This window comes from Sciurus vulgaris, assembly GCF_902686455.1.
Source record: "Sciurus vulgaris genome assembly, chromosome: 9".
NCBI lineage: Eukaryota > Metazoa > Chordata > Mammalia > Rodentia > Sciuridae > Sciurus > Sciurus vulgaris.
Window position 1 is genome coordinate 103981774 of NC_136469.1, and position 20698 is coordinate 104002471.

General features: G+C 35.6%; 1 protein-coding gene and 1 pseudogene across 6 annotated transcripts in view; both read left to right on the plus strand.

The window, feature by feature from the left end:
* The window catches only part of LOC306669896 (DGAT1/2-independent enzyme synthesizing storage lipids-like), a 497646-nt pseudogene that overhangs the window by 270244 nt on the left and 206704 nt on the right, over positions 1-20698 (plus strand). The window lies entirely within an intron of this gene.
* SCFD2 (sec1 family domain containing 2) overlaps positions 1-20698 on the plus strand; it is a 398565-nt gene that overhangs the window by 10730 nt on the left and 367137 nt on the right. For all 5 annotated transcript variants that reach the window (XM_079154037.1, XM_079154038.1, XM_079154040.1 and 2 more), the window contains one exon: positions 2555-2723. In XM_079154037.1, the coding sequence (XP_079010163.1) occupies positions 2555-2723 (169 nt within the window). The remainder of the gene's footprint in view (positions 1-2554; positions 2724-20698) is intronic.

Below are 20698 nucleotides of genomic sequence, written 5' to 3' on the forward strand. Positions count from 1 at the left end.
TACATCAACCATAATCTTACTGTCTAAATATATATCTAGTTAAGATTTTAGGATATTTTTGTGCATGTAAGTGTGTGTGTGTGTGTGTGTGTGTGTACACACACAATATATTTTTTATTCTTATTACAACAGGGATATATATTCACCACAAGAAGTTTAGAAATTCTGCATAAATACAATAGAATTAAAATCTCAATTTGAGAACTGCTTCAATAAATATTTCACAAGTTAAGAAAGCTTTTTCTCAACTGGGCATGGTGGTGCACACCTGTAATCCCAGTGGCTCTGGAGGCTGAGGCAGGAGTACCATAAATTCAAAGACAGCCTCAGCAACTTAACTAAGACCCTATCTCAAATGAAAATACAAGGGTTGGGGATGTGTCTCAGTAATTAAGCGCCCCTGGGTTCAAACCCTGGTACAAAAAAAACAAAAACAAAACAAAAAAAAAAAAAAAACAAGCAAACAAGCAGGGTGTTGTGGCAAATGCCTGTAGTCCCAGCTGCTCTGGAGGCTGAGGCAGGTAGATCATGAGTTCAAAACCAGCCTCAGCAACATTGAGTTGCTAAGCAACTCAGACCCTGCCTCTGAATAAAAACAAAATAGGGCTGGGGATGTGGCTCAGTTGTTGAGTACCCCTGAGTTCAATCCCTGGTACCCAAAACAAAGAAACAAACAAAAAACCCTTTTTCTTTACTTGTGGTCATTTAGGATGTAATGTTTTGGTTGCATAAAGTTAATAGCTATTAAAGCTTAATAAAAATACAAGCATTTTATATCTGGACTTCTCATATTCAGAAAAGTTCAAGAGTATCAACAGTTTCAATTTGCAGAGGGTTTAATGAACTGAGAATTGCCAAGGTCCCTAAGTATGGATTGGAAGGAGGACTGAGTGACATCAGATTGTGAGGCTAAAGACGCTGGGAAAGAAAGAGCACACATAGAACACCCATTTATACCATCTGTTTATAATAACAGAGGAAAGATTAAGTATAGTTTGGGAGAAGAGATCAGAATTTGGGCATCAGTTTCAAAGAAAAGTTAGTTTGATGATAAATGGATATTTATAAAAGTTTTCAGTAAGTGTGGATGAAACTAGTGGAGACAGAGATGTTTATGATGTTATGAGGCAATATCTCCATTTTGGTTTTAAAGACATAATTCACTTAGACACCCTGACACCTCTTTGGATCCCAGGGCCTCTCGTAATTACACATTCACCTGGTATTTAACAAAAAGCTCTTAGTCTGACTGCTGGGGAAATGACCATAAACTACAGCAACATAAATTAGACATGGTTCCTTCTGCCCTCAATAAATAAATACTCTACTGATAATACAAGAACTCTGTTCTTTAACAGCAAGAGTTACCTTAGAAACACTCATGCTGGCTCTATCTTAAGTTACTTCTCTGAGGCTATTTTTTTTTTTTTTAATGAAGAACATGGATTTTGGAATTATCTGACTCCTGGGTTTGAATTCTTGCTTTGTAATTAACAAGTTAATTATTTACTTAATCTTGACAAAGTGATTTAAATTAATCTTCTGTTATGTAACTGAGCATGATAATACCTACATATTAGAGTTGTTCTAAGAATTAAGTGAACAGTAAATGTATAGTATGGAACTTATCATCTGGCACATCATAAGCCCTCAATTAGTTTTAGCTGTTGTCATGAAGATGGGAATGGTGATAATACCTTGGGTTCCTGGTTTGGGCTTTCCTATCTAATTTTTCTGTTCCATTAATATGACCAGGCAAAAAATGACATTAGGAAGCAAAATATTATTTGATTTGAAATGAATGACAAGTCCCACCCATTGATGGAATAATGTCTTTCAAACAGTGATGACTTTTGGAAAGATTATTTGGTTTCACAGAAAAAGCACTGACCTATGTTATTAGTCTTGAGTTTTAATTTGAGTTATTTCATTCATTAATAAAATTAATACATGGAAAGTTGAGTACCTAGAACAGAAAACATTCAACAAATGTTGCATCATTGCTAGCTGTTATCATTTGCTTATTTATTCTTTCCTTTATCCAACAAATATTTAGTGAGACAACTAGCTACCAATTTCCATGTTAGACATGGTGGATACTAGTGAACTAGATAAACAGGGACTTTGCCATTATGAAGATGAGGTTATAATGGAGGTTCCCAAGTCCTGGATTTTAGTGTCTTTGTCAATAAAAATAAAATACAGCTTTAAATTTTCAGGGTAGCATCATCTATGATACTTAGTTAACTGACTAACTGTATGCTGAAAATTTGTTCAGCAAATACTATGGATGCCTGATATATGTAGCACAGGGCTGGTGCTAGGGATATAGAAGTAATCAAAGAAGATGTGATGCCTGTCCTCACGAGGCACAAATTAATGAGGTAATTAATGTGATAAGTATTACAAAGGGCAAATACTAGGTTTATGTAACTGATTTGTATAGCAGAAACTAAAAATGACTATTTTTTATTGAAGAGATATTATAAAGCATTTATCCAATTAACTTTTTCCTTCCAGTTTATGAATTTACATTTTCTTTCTGCTTAAACAGGAGCTGTTGGACATCATGGAGATAACTTAGTAGAGAAGATCATTTCCGTACTTCCACAACTTCCAGGTCACACGAATGACGTGATGGTTAATATGGTAGAGCTCACTGCACTCCAGCATGGGGAGGAGAATCAGAATGTGATTGCACCAGGCTGTCTTGCACAATCCAAGTAAGATATGTAGTTTTGTTCTCTTGTTCTCCTTTTTCCCTTTCTTCTTATCCTCAACTGAGGATCCATGTACAAAGAAACAATGACGATTGGTCTAGTTGAAAAATTCATAATGGATAATCTTAGCAAAAAACATTTTTAACTTAAAAATAACCACACCCATTAAACATAACAATTAGCCAGAAAGTATGGCATTTTATAGGTGTGCAACTTGGAGATGATATAAGCTTGTTCCCACTGTCAATTGAATCAGTCGATGTATCTCCATTTCCTAGTTAGTTTCACATGGAATTGAGACGAGGCTTCCTCAATTTTTTTCCCACTTGCTTTTCCCATATGACTAAAAAGCAGCATATACAACTATGAACCTGTGCCATCTTTTAATATGTAAATTATATGCTCTTGGCCATCAGTTGGACAAGTTTTTGTTTATAGGTATGTTTTTAAATGCTTAAAGAAATGAAAGAAAAAACATGGAGTACTTGAAATCATACAGTATTTCAGAAATAAAAGAACTTTTCTCCAGAAACAACAATAAAAAGATGTGGTAGTCACATTCTTCACTTTGTCCTTCATCAACAATTCTTATCAGAATCATTCTTATTCTCAAAAGAATTGTTTTAAAAATTGTACCAAAAGGGAAAAAGGCATCTAAGACTGTTTCTTTTATTTCTGTTTTTAAATAAGACAGAATCTTTTGGCATAATAGTTTTAAAGCTTAATAACAGTAATAGAAACATTTGGAATTTTCTATCATATATGTAATTAATTTGAAACTCCTAAAATTTTACCATTTTTGCAGATAATTAATAACATTTATTAGATGCCCAGTGTGTGTATATAGATCAGTGTGGGAAGAAAATGAAAAATTCTAGACCTTGTCTTTTGGTGTGTGTGTGTGTATGTGGTGCTGGGGATTGAATCCAAGGCTTTGTTCATGCTAAGCTTGTGCACTATCATTGAGCTACGCCCCTAACCTTTTTAAATATTTTATTTTGAGGTAGGATCTTAGTAAATGGCTCAGGCTTCCTCAAACTTGTGATCCTCCTGCTTCAGCTTCTGAAGTAGCTAGAATTACAAATGTGTACTACTGCACCCTGGCTGACTTTGTCTTTTTTTTTTTTTAATCTTATACATACAGTAAAAGCATAGGCCAAGGGTTTGCAGCTACCCAAACCTAGAAATAACCGTGGTTGTAAATAGTTACCACTATTCAGAGGGTTTTTCAGAAGTTAAACATTAAGGACTTCCTATGAGTCTTATTTTAGGCTAAATAATATGAAGGACATAAAAGTATATCAAGGATCATTCTAGCCTTCAAGGAACCCTTCTCTTATTTGGAATCATGATTTATCCCATGTATAATAATAATAAAAAAAAACAAAATGATATGAAATCAAGACTAATTTGTGCTATAAATTATAATTCCTATAAGTGAAGTATCAGGATAATGTAGTGTTTGTAGGGGCAGTCTGGGCCTTGTGGAAAGGGTGATGCGTGAATTGATTATGTCTTGAGGGGCATAGAAAAGAGGAGGAGACTAGTATGAACACAGGTATAGAAACAATGTTGTCAGGGTCTGTAGTGATGGGTTTAGAGAAGAGAGACCATAGGCATCTTATATTTGGGGAGTCATTTTCAGTTTCACAGTAACCCAGTGTGGTAGGTGTTATTCCATTAGAATTTATATGTAAGGAAACTGAGGCAAAGAGACATTAAGTCACATCTTAAGTGGTATAGGGACAGAGCTAGAAATGGGGCCACCACTTTCAACTGTAGAAAAAGAGCAAGTAAGCTCCCCAGAGAAGTTTGCAAAAAGAAGTGTTGAATCCATCATTTTTAGTGAACAGGAAAAGACACAAATTCTTAGGAGTATGGTAAGACAAATGTTAGAATAAAGTTATCTCTGAGATCTATAACCAATGTTTTGATATGGCCAGTTTATTTAATCTTGATTGTCTAGCACTCATTCTATCTTAAGCTTAGTTCAAGTGTCAGCCAGGTCAGTCTTGAAATCCCAGATCCCTTGCCAATGATTGCTGTAGAAACGGGCAGATGACAATAGGGAGTCTTATTAGGACTTCTTGCTCAGATTTCATTGCTTCTTTTTTCCCATTTTTTTATTTGTATGTTATAATTGTATATAATGATGTGATTTGTTATATATTCACACATTCACACAATATAACAATGTAATTTGGCCAATATCATTCCTCAGTATTTTTAATTTTCTTCCCCTTTTCCATCCCCCTTGTCCCTTTCCTCTACTCTACTGATCTCCCTTTGATTTTCGTGGATCCTCTTCCACCTTTCTTTGCCTTTTTCCTCTCTAGCTCTGCATGTTAGAGAAACCATATATCCTTTGATCTTCTGGGGTTTGACTTATTTTGCTTGGCATAGTGGTCTCTAATTCCATCCATTTTCCTAAAAATGATATTTCATTTTTCTTTATGGCTAAATAAAACTCCATTGTGTATACATACATTTTCTTTATCCATTCATCTGTTGATGAACACCTAGTCTGGTTCCATAGTTTGGTTATTGTGAATTGTGATGCTTTAAGCAAGGGTATGCAAGTATCACTATAGTATGTTGACTTTAATTCTTTAAGATAAATGCTGAAGAGTGAGTGGTATAGTGGGTCATATGGTGGTTCCATGCCTAGTCTTTTGAGGAACTTCATGCTGATTTCCATAGTGGTTCTACTAATTTCTAACCTCCTATCCCCACAAAAAACAATTAAAAATGTGAAGAGAAAGCCTACCGAAAGGGAGAAAATCTTTGCTAGCAGCTCTTTTGGCAGAGGATTAATATTCAGAATATATAAAGAACTCAAAAAGAAAAAAACCCAATTAATAAATGGGCAAATTAATTAGACACTTCTCAAAAGAACAAATACAAATGACCAACAAATATATGAAAAAATGTTCAACATCATTAGCATTTAGGGAAATGTTAATCAAAACTACAGTGAGATTTCATCTTACTTCAGTCAGAATGGCAGGCATTCTGCTCTTATTACTGAGACCCTAAATAAACCTTTCCTCCTCTACTGTTGTTCTGGCTGGGTCTTTTAGTCATGGCAGTGAAAAACTGACCAAAACAAATGGCATAAAGCAGTAACTGGTAGAAGGTGGTAGTTTTTCAGTTGCTTGGAAGACTTGATTGGACCAATTAATTTCTCTGCGAAGAAGGAATTGAAACAAGTCAGTTTTCTTAGAATATACTGTATGTCCCTCAAAATAGCAGTAACCTCTACTACCTCTGACAACTCTCCAGAAACTTCTCAATGACACCAGAGTGAGAATAAAAAACTTAGTACTAAAATGCAAAACAGATGGGTATTTGGCAACAAATATGCCTGCAGTGGAATAATCTTTTAAAAAGCAACTTTCTAACTATGATATAAACCTTCATAATAAAAATTTATTGCTAATATAATTTTCATAGTAGGCTGTTTATAATTGCAGTTGAAGTTACTGCCAATGCAAATGTGAAATTGAGAACTTAAATGTATTACAACATGATTGGGTCATATTTTTTAATCCATTTTGTTGATCTCTGTCTTTAATTAATGTATTTAAACAGCTTGCATTTAGTGGAACTGTCTTTGTTAGGGCTTGAGTCTGCCCTTGTTCTTGTGTTCTTTTTATGGCCACTGTTTTTCATTTCTGTTTCTTTTATCTAGCTTTCCTGTAAGTTACTTGAGCATGTTTTAGAATTGCACTTGATACGTAGAATTGCTACATATATATATATATGTACACACACTATATTTGCACATAATATGTACATATTTACATATATTATAGCCTCATGATCTATTGGTGTTGTCATTTTATCTGAGAGAAGTATACAAATCTTACCTCTTATTTTCCTTTACCCTTCCACACTTAAAATTATCTTAAATATTTCCTCTACATCCATTTTGAATCTCATCAGACATTTTTATAAGTTTGTTTCCACCATCAAATAGTTTAGAAAGCTCAGAAGGAAAGCTTATTGTGTTTACCTTTATTTTTGCTTATTGTGTTCTTTCTTCCTTCCTGACGTCTCAAGACTTCTAATTTCTTTTCTGTTTAAAGAATTTCCTTTAACCATTTATTTACAGTAGGTCCACTGGAAACAAAACCACTTAGCTTTTATTCATCTGAGAATATTTTGATTTCCCATCACTCTTGAGTGAAACTTTCAATGAGATTCTGGGTTGTCATTTCTTTTCTTTCAACACTTGAAACATTTTGACTTTACCATGATTTGAAAACAATATACAATCAACAGAAACTATACTTTGAATTTGGAGTTTTGATCTTTTCCCAGGCTAATGATATGTGGTAAGATACTCTGTTGTGATATGAGGCAGTGGCAGAGAGCCGCTGCTCCCAGTCACAGGGTTATCAGGGGAAACAAGACATACTCTACAGGGCCCGTTCTTCTGTGTCCTTTTGATATATTGTCATTAACCTCTTGAGTATTCCTTTACTTTCTGGCATCAGATAGTTCAGGTACATTTGTACTTTTCCTTTATAGTCCTGGAACCAGTCATTTCTCCTTTTAGTGGAGAACTCTATTTAGAAATCAAGATCTGGGTGCACAGTGTACTTGCTGCTTTTGGAGTGTTGCTGTTTCCAGGTCCTTACAGTAAACACAGGTAAGGAATTCACACACACACACACACACACACACACACACACACACACACACACACACACGTTGATTTCTCTGAGTATTTAACATCATGAGTTCACAATAATACTTCAGTTTCAAGCCAGTATCACAAGGATTCATTAAGTTTTTGCTTTCTGTATATGTAATTCCTTTCTTGACCAGTAAGTTGACTCTGCTTTCCCTCAATATATTTACTTATTTGCTCAGTATCCTGTGTTTAACCAGTCTACTATCATGGGCACTGCTTCTTCCTCTCTTCTGTGTAAGTGCTCTGTCCTTACACAGAGTCTAACTCCCAGTCTTATTCCTAGTCTCTGACACCCACAGCAGCCACCCCACACTGCCTGGAGATTCCTTTGTGCCATTCACCTTCTGATACTCTGGGATGGCCTGCCCTGGCATTACACCCCTCCTTACCCCTCTCAGGTGGACACCTGTTCTGGCTCTCACTGCCATTGTACACATACTCCTGGTGTGAGTGTCCTCCCCATTCTGCTCCATTTTGGACATCTGAGTCATGGATACCTTTCTCGTGCCACATGGGTTCTGCTCCCTGAGTCAAACTGCTGCTACCCACTATTCCACATAGAGGTCCTCCTCATCATGGTTATGCTCTGACACTCCCAGCAGGCCCCTTGAGCCCTTCACAAAGATGCCCCTATCTTGCTTGGATTCCCACACCCTACATCCTGCAGACAACCCTCTCCCTGAAGATTCCTCCTTACCACTCTCTGGCTTCAGCACTCCGTGCTAGATTTTGTTGGCCTGCTTGACACTCAACCTCTGATGTTCCATCAGGACACCTCTCTTTTGAAGCACCACCTAATGGAACTAAATGAGGAAGGAGCTTTTGTTTGGTTAGGATTAACTTGTAAAGAACGTAAGGTTCTGTTTGGTTGGTGGTTTTTTAACCTTATTCTAAGAAATGATAGCTGTGTATTGTATAGTCATAGGTTTCGTGTGCTACTTATATATTTTTTTCTGGTTTATATTAATATAAATACAGATTAATGAAAATTGATCAGTTCTATGGATTTGGGAAAATCAACTTGTCAACTGCATGTTTAGGAAGCTATAGGTTAGGGTATTAATTTCATAGCATTTAAAGTTGACTTACGTTTTGAATTTTTGAGAATTTGGTTGTTGTTTGATAAAACTGAAAATATGATTTTAAAATCATATTTTCTTAGCCATGAAAAGCTGATTTCTCTTCCTTATATTGTTGCACATGATGTTGAACAAGAGTAAAGGTTGGTCATCTTTGTCTTATTTTTTCTCACATATTTGGCATAAACTTAGCTTGGTCATGGTTTGCTGCTTTTTTATAGACTTTTCCTTATCTTGGTGTTTTTGTCTTGTTTTTTTGAGGTGATTTTCTTTTTGTTTCTTTTTTTCTTTATTTTTACAGACTGCATTTTGACTCATTGTACACAAATGGAGTACAACTCTTCCTTTCTATGGTTGTACATGATGTAGATTCACACCATTCGTGTAATCATCCATATACATAGGGTAATGATGTCTGTCTCATTCCACCATCTTTCATACCCCTGCCCCCTCCCCCTTCTCATTTCCCTCTACTTAATCTTAAGTTCCTCCATTCTTCTTTTCCCCCCACTTACCCACCCCCATTATGTATCATCGACTTTTCAGAGAAAACATTTGGCCTTTGGTTTTTTTGGAATTGGCTTATTTTACTTAGCATGATATTCTCCAATCCCATCTATTTACCTGCAAATGCCATAATTTTATTCTTCTTTATGGCTGAATAATACTCCATTGTGTGTATATACTAGTTTCTTTATCCATTCATCTATTGAAGAGCATCTAGGTTGGTTCCACAATCTAGCTATTGTGAATTGAGCTGCTATAAACATTGATGTGGCTGCATTACTGTAGTATGATGATTTTAAGTCCTTTGGGTATAAACCAAGGAGTTGGGATAACTGGGTCAAATGGTGGGTCCATTCCAGTTTTTCTGAGGAATCTCTATACTGCTTTCCAGAGAGGCTGCACCAATTTGAAACTCCACCAGCAATGTACAAGTGTGCCTTTGTCCCCACATCCATGCCAACTTCTATTATTGCATGTGTTCTTGATAATAGCCATTCTGATTGGAGTAAGATGAAATCTTAAGGTGATTTAAATTTGCATTTCTCTAGTTACTAGAGATGTTGAACACTTTTTCATGTATTTGTTAATTGCCTGTATATCTTCTGTAAAGTGTCTGCCCAGTTCCTTAGCCCATTTATTGATTGGGTTCTTTGTAATTTTAGTGTAAAGTTCAAGTTCTTTTTAAATTTTGGAGATGAGTGCTCTATCTGAAGTGCCTGTGGAAAAGATTGTCTCCCACTCTGTAGGTTCTCTTTTCGCATTATTGATTGTATCCTTTGCTGAGAAAAAGCTTTTTAGTTTGAATTCATCCCATTTATTGATCCTTGCTTTCATTTCTTGCAGTTTAGGAGTCATGTTAAGGAAGTCTGATACTAAACCAACATGATGAAAATTCAGGCCTACTTTTTCTTCTATTTGGTGCAGGGTCTGTGGTCTAATTCCTATGTTCTTGATCCATTTTGAGTTGAGTTTTGTGCAGGGTGAGAGATAGAGGTTTAATTTCATTTTACTGCATATGGATTTCCAATTTTCCCAGCACCATTTGTTGAAAAGGTTTTCTTTTCTCCATTGTATGTTTTTGGCACCTTTGTCTAGTATGAGAAAACTATATTTATGTGGGTTCATCTCTGTGTGTTCTATTCTGTGCCATTATTCTACCTGTCTATTTTGGTGCCAATACCATGCTGTTTTTGTTACTATTGCTCTGTAGTATAGTTTAATGTCTGATATTGTGATACTTCCTGTTTCACTTTTTCTATTCAGGATTGTTTTGGCTATTCGAGGTCTCTTGTTCTTCCAGATGAAGTTCATGATTGCTTTCTCTATTTCTATGAGGAATGTTATTGGGATTTTAATTGGAATTACATTGAATCTGTATAGTGCCTTTTGTAGAATGGCCATTTTGACAATATTAATTCTGCCTATCCAAGAACATGGGAGATCTTTCCATCTTCTAAGGTTTTCATTAATTTCTTTCTTTGGTGTTTTTATCTTTAGTTCCTCCAGGATTGATTTTGGGAAGGAGTTATCAGTCATGCACTTCAGTATCCTAAAAGGCTCTTAACAAATATTGTTTGAAGTGTTACTGTTACCTATGCTCTCTGAATGTCAGCCTCCTCATCTGAAAATTGGTTATAATAATACCAGCAATATATGGAGTTACAGATGAAATCAGATTCTCTTCTTTTGCGCTGTAATTGCCAGAGGAAATTTGCCTAAGTCATAGGCTTCTGCAGCTGAGAAAGTCCATTTTAGTGTCAGAGCAGGGAAATGCCTGTTGGTGTCATCTCCATGGATCACAGTTGGCAAAGCTGAATTCTTTCTGCTACTATAGCAGTGGTATGCTGCAGGTCTCAGTGGCAGGTATGCCCCCAGTATTGCAGCAGACCCAGGCAGCTCACTGAACATTCAAAGCATGAAATCTACAGACAATGAAGAGGGAGCATAAGAGTACTATTTATTTAAGTGAGAAGAAAAGAAGTGGCACTTTCACTGGTGAGAGGGAACCTAATAGCAGGTTGCCACCTAAGTGTACTAGTCTAGGGGTTAATATGGTTATTAGGTAGGATCATTGATCAAAATCTATACTAATCAGGTACTGGAAAAGAGCCAAGTCTATTGGTCTATATCTGTGTTAAACAAGTATTGGGAAAGTGTTAAGGCTGTTGGTTCAGCCCATGACCTTCTGATTGGTTGTGCCCTTTCAGACTGTGAATCTGTAGCCTTCACTCAGGTCTTGCCTGATCCCCTTTTTTTGCCTCTCCAGGACAAAAGAATTGACTGGAATGTTTGGAACATTTATACAGGTTAATTTCATGGCCTTTACATTTAGAGAAGCCTTCTGGGGGGCCATTGCCCTAACTGCCTGCCTGTTTTACTATCCGTCCATCCTATCTTGTTCAGTAAGACCCAAGATAAAAATAAGTCAAATGCCTTGCACAGTTCCTTCAGAGCACCTATGTTCCCTTTGGGATTTCAGATTTATTTACTTATTTATTGAAAGCTGTTATCAGTGAGTCTCACAAGGTGCCTTCCAAAATCCCTTTTAGCTAGTTTATTTATTCAAGACATTTTGGAATTGGCAAAATAAGTCTAGAACCTTCTTGGTTTAATGCTGATCTAGATTGTAACTCTTGAAGACCAGTTAGTTCTGTCTCTTTCTTTTATTTTCCTACTCCTTCACCTTTCTCTCCTTTTCTCCTAATTCTTTCTGATATGATTGAACAGTACATTAATTATTTTTGTTAATCATTTATGTTTTGCTAGGTCACAACTCAGATATACATCCTTCTAGGAATGTATTATGTTGAAGGGTTTTGTCATCTGTTTCCCCTGGAAAGGCAATGAGTCTTCTTTTATTGCCACACATATATGAACGCGCGCGCGCGCACACACACACACACACACACACAATACTTTTCTAGGTTTTATCAGGTACTTAAAGAAAGTGAATATCAGAGACAAAAAAAGTGAGAGAGAAATTTAGTTTCTCTAGTGAGAAAGGGGCATTGCAAGGTCCAGTAGGGTTGAAGAAGAGGCCCTGATTGCTGGTTGGGGGGTCATATCTATCATTGAGATGAGTCAGAGACCTTTCTCATCTGCCACAGTTTCCACTAACCTACTTTCCCAGGCTGTATTTATTCATACATAGTTAATTAGTATCAGTATTCGTATTAACAGCATTCTCCTATTTTCTGTATTCTTGATGCTCTGATCTGGGTCCTAGAGAAAGCAAACAGCCAGCCTGAATATGTGCCTTTCATGTGAGATCTAACCAATCCAGGTGCACCCACCTCCTCCTCTGGGGTGTTGTACTCCAGGCCAATGTTTCCCTGCTCTAATGTCTCCAGGGTTAGGTACCAAACAACTGGGGCGTAGCCCCTATTCCCTAGAGCCCACTGAAATTACTCTGAACCACACCGGACACTAAACCACATGAAGGCACACGTCTGTGTCCTGCCTTGCGTCCTCTCCTCTGCTTCCTCCCCAGCCCCGTGCTCCCCGCATGGCCTGGCATGCCTCTTGTTTCAAGGGATCTGTGACTATAAAAATTTCTTCCTTCCTGACAGTCATTTTTGTGTCTTTATGTCTTGCCATACTGTTTAAAATAAATCTCAAGTACATTTTAGAACTATATTAAAGAGATTTTTAGAGGGTGATGTGCTGCTAGGCCAGAGATTAAACGAAAATGAGTGAGTGTTAGTTGTTTCCGGCCTCTGAATTTTGCTTTTCCTCACGGAAGATGTTCCAGACGTGTGTGCCTATTATCCTTTCATTTTGGATTTTTGCCTTGAATCTCCTTTACTAGTAGGGCAATTTTCACTACAAGAACCTGGGAGGAAACTTGAAGATTCATCTTAATTCCTTATGCTTTGAGCTTTTTGAAGTGGTTCTTAGACTTGGCTATTGTGGAGTAGAGAAATTTAACAACACAGAGCTCCTTCCTTTTTTATGGGTCAAACAAAGTCCTATTATTTTACCACACAAAACAAACATGAATGCACACACAATTATTTATCTTATTTAAAGCCAAAAAGACTTTAAAGTGAATAATTTAGCTTCTCCAAGCTCTACTTCATCCTTATTATAAGCAAAAATAATGTACTTGCTGCCCAAATAAAACTTCAAAATAAATCCTCTTTTCTAACCCCTCTTAGTGAAAGATCTACTGTATATTATGCTCTTATCAGAATTGTATTTCTATTAACACCAGTACTCCTAAAGTATTCAGGGAGGTGGCATGACATTAACAAAAAATCTATGGGCATTAAGGTAGTATATAATAGGAGCAACACAAATTCATAATCCACTTGAACCAAAACCCAAACAATACCAATGAGGGAAAAATCAAGACTTTAATAATTTGAACAAATCAACTTTTCCCAATTTAGTAGCTTTGAAGTTTCATATATATGTGTGTTTAGGTACAATGGTATTGCCCAACAGAGTGATAGAGCCTGGAACCACTGTGTATTTAATAGAACAATAGGTTATGGTGATGTTCAAATGACATGGAGGGAAGTGATGAGTAAAGCAGGCAGATGAGTTTTCTTCTAAGAGTCACTATAAAACTGTCACTAATCTTCTTAGAGTTCTTCGACACGTGATAATCCTTAACTTTCCATGTCTTGAATGTGCGCCCAAACACACAGATGTGACCAATTGAGTCTAGAATTGGGTTTCTCAGTGGAGCTAGTGCTGGCCTTTGGAGTGGGTTAGGGAAGTGACCTGCAGGAACTCAAAGTAAATCTTTTGGAGGCAGAAAGTGATTGTGTGTGTTTTTCAAGTAAGCTAGTAGTGTTAGTGATTTAACATCCTCCAACTGAGTTAAACCATTTAGATTAGAAATCCATATGAAGTATAGTCTATCCTACACTTTATTATTTGCTAAGAGAACATTATTAATGAGTTGTGTTGATTTTCCTTAATGAACTGGTAGGGAGTAGGAATAGGACTGAAAAAGTTTATTTGCCCTGAGATGAGGTCCAATTAGCCTTAATTATTTTACATGATGGCTAAACATTTCATATATTGTTATGTTTTGATCTACTTTGTAAGAGGTTTCACAGGCCTGTGACAGTGCTGAATGAAAACCTCATACTGAAGGAAGAAATGATGAAACTGAGTATATATTGGAAAGAGATGAAACCTTGATTACATATCAATGGGAGATTGTTCTTTTACTGTTCCAAACATAAATCTGGTGTTTATACTGAATTTTATTTAGTTTTCTGAACACATGGTTGTGAATTTGATACTATTAAAGACATTCCAGTGCATTTATAATCTGGAACCAATCACACAGATGGATTTTCTCTTAGCTATAGACTAATGCAGAAGGAGCCTGCATTCTTCTAGAACATCTTTAAAATTTTGGATACCAAACCAAAAGCATATAATTCACAAGCTTATTATGCTAATTAAATGTTGATAATAGACATTTATTCATGCTTTTGAAATAACATCCTTTCCCCCAGTTAGAACAATACAGATTAAATTAGTATAGTGCTTTATTCTTATTGAATGAATTGGTGAAAGTTACTTTCCTATAGTATAAATGAGACCTGAAAGGTAGATAGAAATGACTTCTCCAAAGAATGAACTCTGTGTGTGAAGGTTCAGGCTTTTTTATTGTATTTTGCTTCTTCCCAAAATGTTACTACAGTGAGATTTTTATATTTTACATTTTTAATTGCTCTTTTCTCTTTTGACAATGTATTTGATAGTTATGGAGACATTTTAACAAATGTGACAGTGGATACAAAAATTTGTTATAGTTAAAATAGTTCTTTTCCTTTCAATTATTGAACCACATATGAAAGGCTGTTTCTGTTGATGATTGTGTGTGTGTGTGTGTCCTTGAGTGGTGTCTGTACAGTTTTTTTGGTGGGGAGGGAGGGGACTGGAGATTGAACTCAGGGGCACTTGACCACTGAGCCACATCCTCAACCCTATTTTGTATTTTATTTAGAGACAGGATCTCTCTTGAGTTTCGTAGTACCTCCCTTTTGCTGAGGCTGGCTTTAAACTTGACCTTCCTGCCTCAGCCTCCTGAGCCTCTGGGATTACAGGCATGTGCCACCGTGCTGGGCTTCTGTATGGTTTTTGATAATTTTATATTGGTATGGTGTCTTTCATCAAAACTTTATGACCTTGAAGGTACTCAGTCTATCACGGTCACAGTTTCCTTCTCAGAAAGAAGGTAGATGAGATAATTTCTAAGGAACCTTGGAAGATCTCAATTCCTCAAGATTTCTGTTTATCACATGCTGAAAAACTCTGGTACATGGATTACATGATAGCAGTGGTTTTATGTTTGTTTTGCTCACTGCTGAATTCCAGTCCCAAGAACAGTGCCTGGTGCATAGTAGGCATTTAATAAATATTTGTTAACCAAATGAACAAAACCCCAAAGAAGAACCATCTAGAGGAAAAACCCTAATAGATTTTATTCACTGGCCAGGAAGTACATGTATTCACTAAGCTGTACAAGTAATAGTAAATCTGATTCTAGTTGTTGCCCTGGGAAATTCTTTCAGTGACTCTTCATTTTCCTCTAGGTAAAGACTTAAACTTTGAACATGCTCAGGATTTCTTTGGCTATTCTGAATCTCTTATTCTCTTGAATGAATTTTAGGACAATTTTTTTCTAGTTCTGTGAAGAATGTCGTTAGCATTTAGATAGGGATTGCACTGAATTTGTATATTGCTTTTGGTAATATGACCATTTTGACAATATTAATTTTGCCTAATGAATAAGTTTCTTAAAGATGAAGTAATTGTTTAAAAAAGTAGTTAAGAGGAAAGATGAGTAATTTAATGGACAAAACTACCTTAAGAGCTATTAAGCTTACTACTGATGCAAGCTGTTATTCCCTGCTGTATAAAACAATGACTCAGCTTGCTTTCTGTTTAAAATTAGTTGAAAATGTTTTTTTGTCACTGTGTTTCTGTTGGAATACTGTCACTGTCATTAGAAATTCTGTGAGTAAGCTTAGCTTCCCGTGCATGCCATGAAAAAGCTATTTCTCTGAGTTTAGTCACAAGATGAAGGTGCACATTCACATTTCTTCATTGGTCTCCTAATTGTATGCTTTCCAATTGACTGAAGTAGTAATGATTCATCATTCGGCCACCTTTTAAAAATTTGCTGTCTTCTTTATGTTTTATTTGGTGATGAGTATTTCCTGTTTGTTTCTAGTGGATTGCATTTGACATTTCATACATGCCAAACCAAGGCAACTTCTAAGATTTCATTAAGAGATGAGCAAGACTGGTGAATAAAAAGTCAGGAATGACCTGAAAGGACCTTATCATCATATAGAGAAGTCTCTCAAAAGACTTCAAAAAATGACTTTTAGCAGTTTATAATTATGTGTATGTTATTGGTTTGTCATCTTCAAAGATGAAAATCAAAAATAGTTTGATTTCTAAGCATACAACATAATCAGTTTCTCAAAAAGACTTGCATTTAGTATGTATTTGGTACTGGATGTAGTTATTGACAATATAGAAACTAATTGCATTTCATAGTAATATAGTGAATGTTTTAATAGAGCAAATATAGTACTTTATTATTGTATACTTCAGGGAATCCATTATAACAAATAAAATTATGTTCCAGTAGCTGCAATGAATTAAAGTTTATCTTTTTGGAAAATATAACTTTAAAAACAGAAGAAGGTAGAAAATTGTTTGGTTCATATTCTACAGAGCTATTGGGAATATTCTTTTTTAATTCTTTTTATTAATGTCACTAGATTTGTGAAAAAGAAAAAGGGTTTTAATAAAAGCAATGTGAGATATCTACCCATCTTTTGCTGAGCTTTGTAAATAGTTATGCAGATTCACACATGTGAACTTCTAGGACATAATGGACACCTTATGTATAAAGTTTGGGACCCAAAGAACCCAAACATTCAGACATTCGCATTTTAGTTCAAGTCTTTATATTACAGGATAGTATAGAATCATGGTAAATATATGGATTTTGGTGTTTATAGGGACCTGTGTTCAAATCCTAACTTACTGACTGTGTAATTTGGACACATTATTTCATGTCTTTAAGAACCAACTTTGTCATTTACGAAATGGGGTCAATGATACATATACTGGGAGATGATTATTTAATGAGATAAAGTAGTCATATTGCCTATGACTTAGTGAACTCTCAATGAATGAAAACTATGAGTTACACCTATGAAGAGATGTAAAGTCCCAGGAAGATTAACTGAATTATCCAAAGTGATCAAAACAGCCCATTGGCACTTCCAGTGGTGAACTTGAGCTCTATGAAGTATTTTTATTAATAATGAGATGTTAGCAAGTGGTTTTGTTTTTGTCTCAGTTTATGGGTCACTAAAAGATATTTCCTTTACTCTCTTTCCTAGGGTTATAATGAACATAAAATAAAAGCTAGATTGAAATTATTACCTCTAAGCAATTTAGACCTTTTTTTTTTTTTTTTTTTTCCTTTTCAGTTATATAAATGATATATAAGTAGAATGTTTGAAAATTCAGCGAAGTTTTTGTTTGGAGGGAAACGGGAAAAAGTTGAATGTTTAAAAAAAAGAAAGCTGAATAAAAGTGGAAAATAATTAGCATTATATAGCAAAGTGACAGTGGCTAGTGATGACTAAAAGGGAAACAGTATGATATTATTTAAAACAAAAAATACAAAATCCTGAGAGAGCTTTACCTGCTTCATAACTTCATCTAGATCTTCACTTTTTACTCTCTTCCATTCTATCCTATGTGAAGCCCACATGTGAATTTTAAAAAGAATAATGGATGTTAAGGATTAGAAGAGAAAACCAACATGAAAAGTTGAAAGTAATAAATATTCTACATAATCCATTCTCTTTGATTTGCTTACTACCAAGCATGACATGGCATAGTAGAAAGATTACTGGACTTGGAAGTTAGTTATCTTGGTATGAGTCCTGGTTTTCCCATTTACAGGTTGAGTGTACTTAAGTCATCTGGCATCTCAAAGCATCTTTAAATTGGGTCACTAATAATGGCTTAGCTCATAAGGTGAGGATCAAATGAGATCCTTTGTAAATTCTTACATATGTATATATGTAAATGCTTATTATATATATATATAAATGCTTTTAAAATAGATTATAGTTATGGTATTTGAAAGTAGATCTTAATATAAAATACTTATAGTTTATTTACCTTCCAAAAATATTTTTTAATTAGTCACACACACCCAGTCCCAGAAAAGAGAAAGTGAGAATCTGTTTTCGTGTGGGCCTGATTAGTAAAAAGATGTTGACCAGCTGGGTGTGGTGGCACACACATGTAATCGCAGTGACTCCAGAGCTCCACAGGCAGGAGGATGGCAAGTTTGAGGCCAGCCTGGGCAACTTAGTGAGACCCTATCTTAAAATAAAATACAAATAGGGTTGGGGGTGTAGCACAATGGTAGAACATTTACTAGCATGTGTGAGACCTGGATTTAATCCCTAAAAGCACAACACAAAGAAACAAAAATAAAAACGAATGGATTTTTATCTGTGTTAGGTTAGACATAATCCTGCTGAAGATGTGAAAGTGATTAATATCATTTCTAATGTTCACTTCTGGCCTAAGAACACAACCATTTGATACTAAGGCTGGAAATACAGGATCTGAGCTCAAAAAAGTAAAAATTGTAGTATAAAAATATCCTATTGTGTGCAGCCTTCATGATTTCAATGTAAGTAAATTGAAAAGGCAAGAAATTAGCATACAAGTCATTTCTTAAAAGTCTTCATGGGAGTGCTGGGGTTGTAGCTTAGTGGTTGAGCACTTGCCTAGCACATGTGAGGCACTGGGTTTGATCCTCAGCACCACATGTAAATAAATAAAATGAAGGTCCATCAGTAACTAAAAAATATTAATAAAAAAAGCCTTCATCAGAAAAACTCTTAACTTCTAATAGCTGTCAGTCTCTAAGTAATCTATAATAAAGTGTCTTATTTTCTTCCCAAATCAAAATTCTTTATATCAGCCAGAGTTGGAGGTTTCAGTGTATTATGAATTCTATATTATCTTTTGTTGAACTTTTCATATTAGAAAACGAAACTGCTGACAGTGATTATATATGTGTGTATGTAAGCAGGTGGGAAAACTACTGGGTTTCTAAGAAGTACTCCTATATCTTTTAAGAGAATTCTAACCTTTGATTTTTTTCTAAATACTACTACCATTACTGCTATTGCTACTTCTGTGTTTATTGAGCACTTACGTACCAGGCATTGCTTTAGATATATCTACTCATTCACTTCTCATAACAACTTACTGAGTATGCCCAGTAACCATCCCAAATTAACAGAGGAGAAAACATAAGTTAGGTGACAGTCCTAGAGACATAGATCTAGTAAGTGACAAAACTAGAGCCCTTCGTGGTTTGATCCTGCCCCTCTGAAGTGCTTCTACTGATGCACTACATTGGCCCTGTTGTGGTAGCCTTCACTGTATTGCTTATTTCCTCATTAGATAAAAAGTTTGGCACAGTCGGAGAGGATAAAGAATTACATAAAATCCACTTATATGATTATAGTATGGATTTCAGTGACCTTTTCTGGACTTATAAAATTCAGCATCAGGAATCAATTTCATGTGAAACACCAGTAATGTGAAATGTTGCCTATTGGATCAAATTTTAAGATCACATTAGAGAAAGATGACGACTTAACTCTCACATTTAACTCAGCTACCCACTTAGGAGTGTGTCTGAACCACCATGTGGCAGTAAAAGAGTAATGTGAAGAAGTTTTTGCGGGGGACAGAAGAGATACCAGCTAGTATGGCTTTGATTGTCTTCAGTATCAGTCATTCAGAGAACCTGGATTAAGTTCACTAATGTTCATTAGGTCAACTTAAAATGACTGTGTGTGAAGTGGAGGTTAGTATGATGTTTAGGAAACTGTTTAGGACAGGAAATAGACATTGGGAAGTCAGTCATAATTCTGGATAGTAAGAATTATTTACACAAACAAAACAATCTTCAAGGAAATGTGCCCTGTCTATGTCAGTGTTAGAGATCATGGGGACTATTTATTTCTTCTAAAATGTTTTAATAGACAAGAGGCAGAAAGTACAAGCCCCAAGTGACTTTAGTATGATGTATGCACATTAATCAGGGTCTTATGAATAAAAATAATCAATGAAATTAAGTGAATTTGTACAATATATTGCTAAGACTTGAGCATACTGAATTAAAAATAAGACAATATCATCCATAACAACAGTAATAGTAACAACCATAGTGGCAACCGCACAACTATTTGACATTTATTGTGAATCAGGAAATTGCTTTAGGTATATTATTTTATTTACTATTTACAACAACTCTACAAAGTTACTATTGTTACTTTCCTCTCCATAGATGAGAAAACTGAGAAAGAATTATGTGCATAAAGGTACATAATTAGCAAGTATGATTTATTCACTATTTATTGAGTATACTTTACACAGGTCTGCCTCATTCTAGGTAGTGGGAAATTAGCCATGAGTTAAAATCCCTGACTTCCCAGAAGGGTCTCACCTTTTATTAGGAAGATATGCAACAAACAAATAAACATGGAAACGCACGTTAAGTCCAATGGCAGTAAGGATCATATAGAGCAGTAAAGCCAAGCGAGGAGGCCAGAGAGTGCTAGGATAAGGTAGTGGGATGGGCTTCATCACTCTTTTATCTA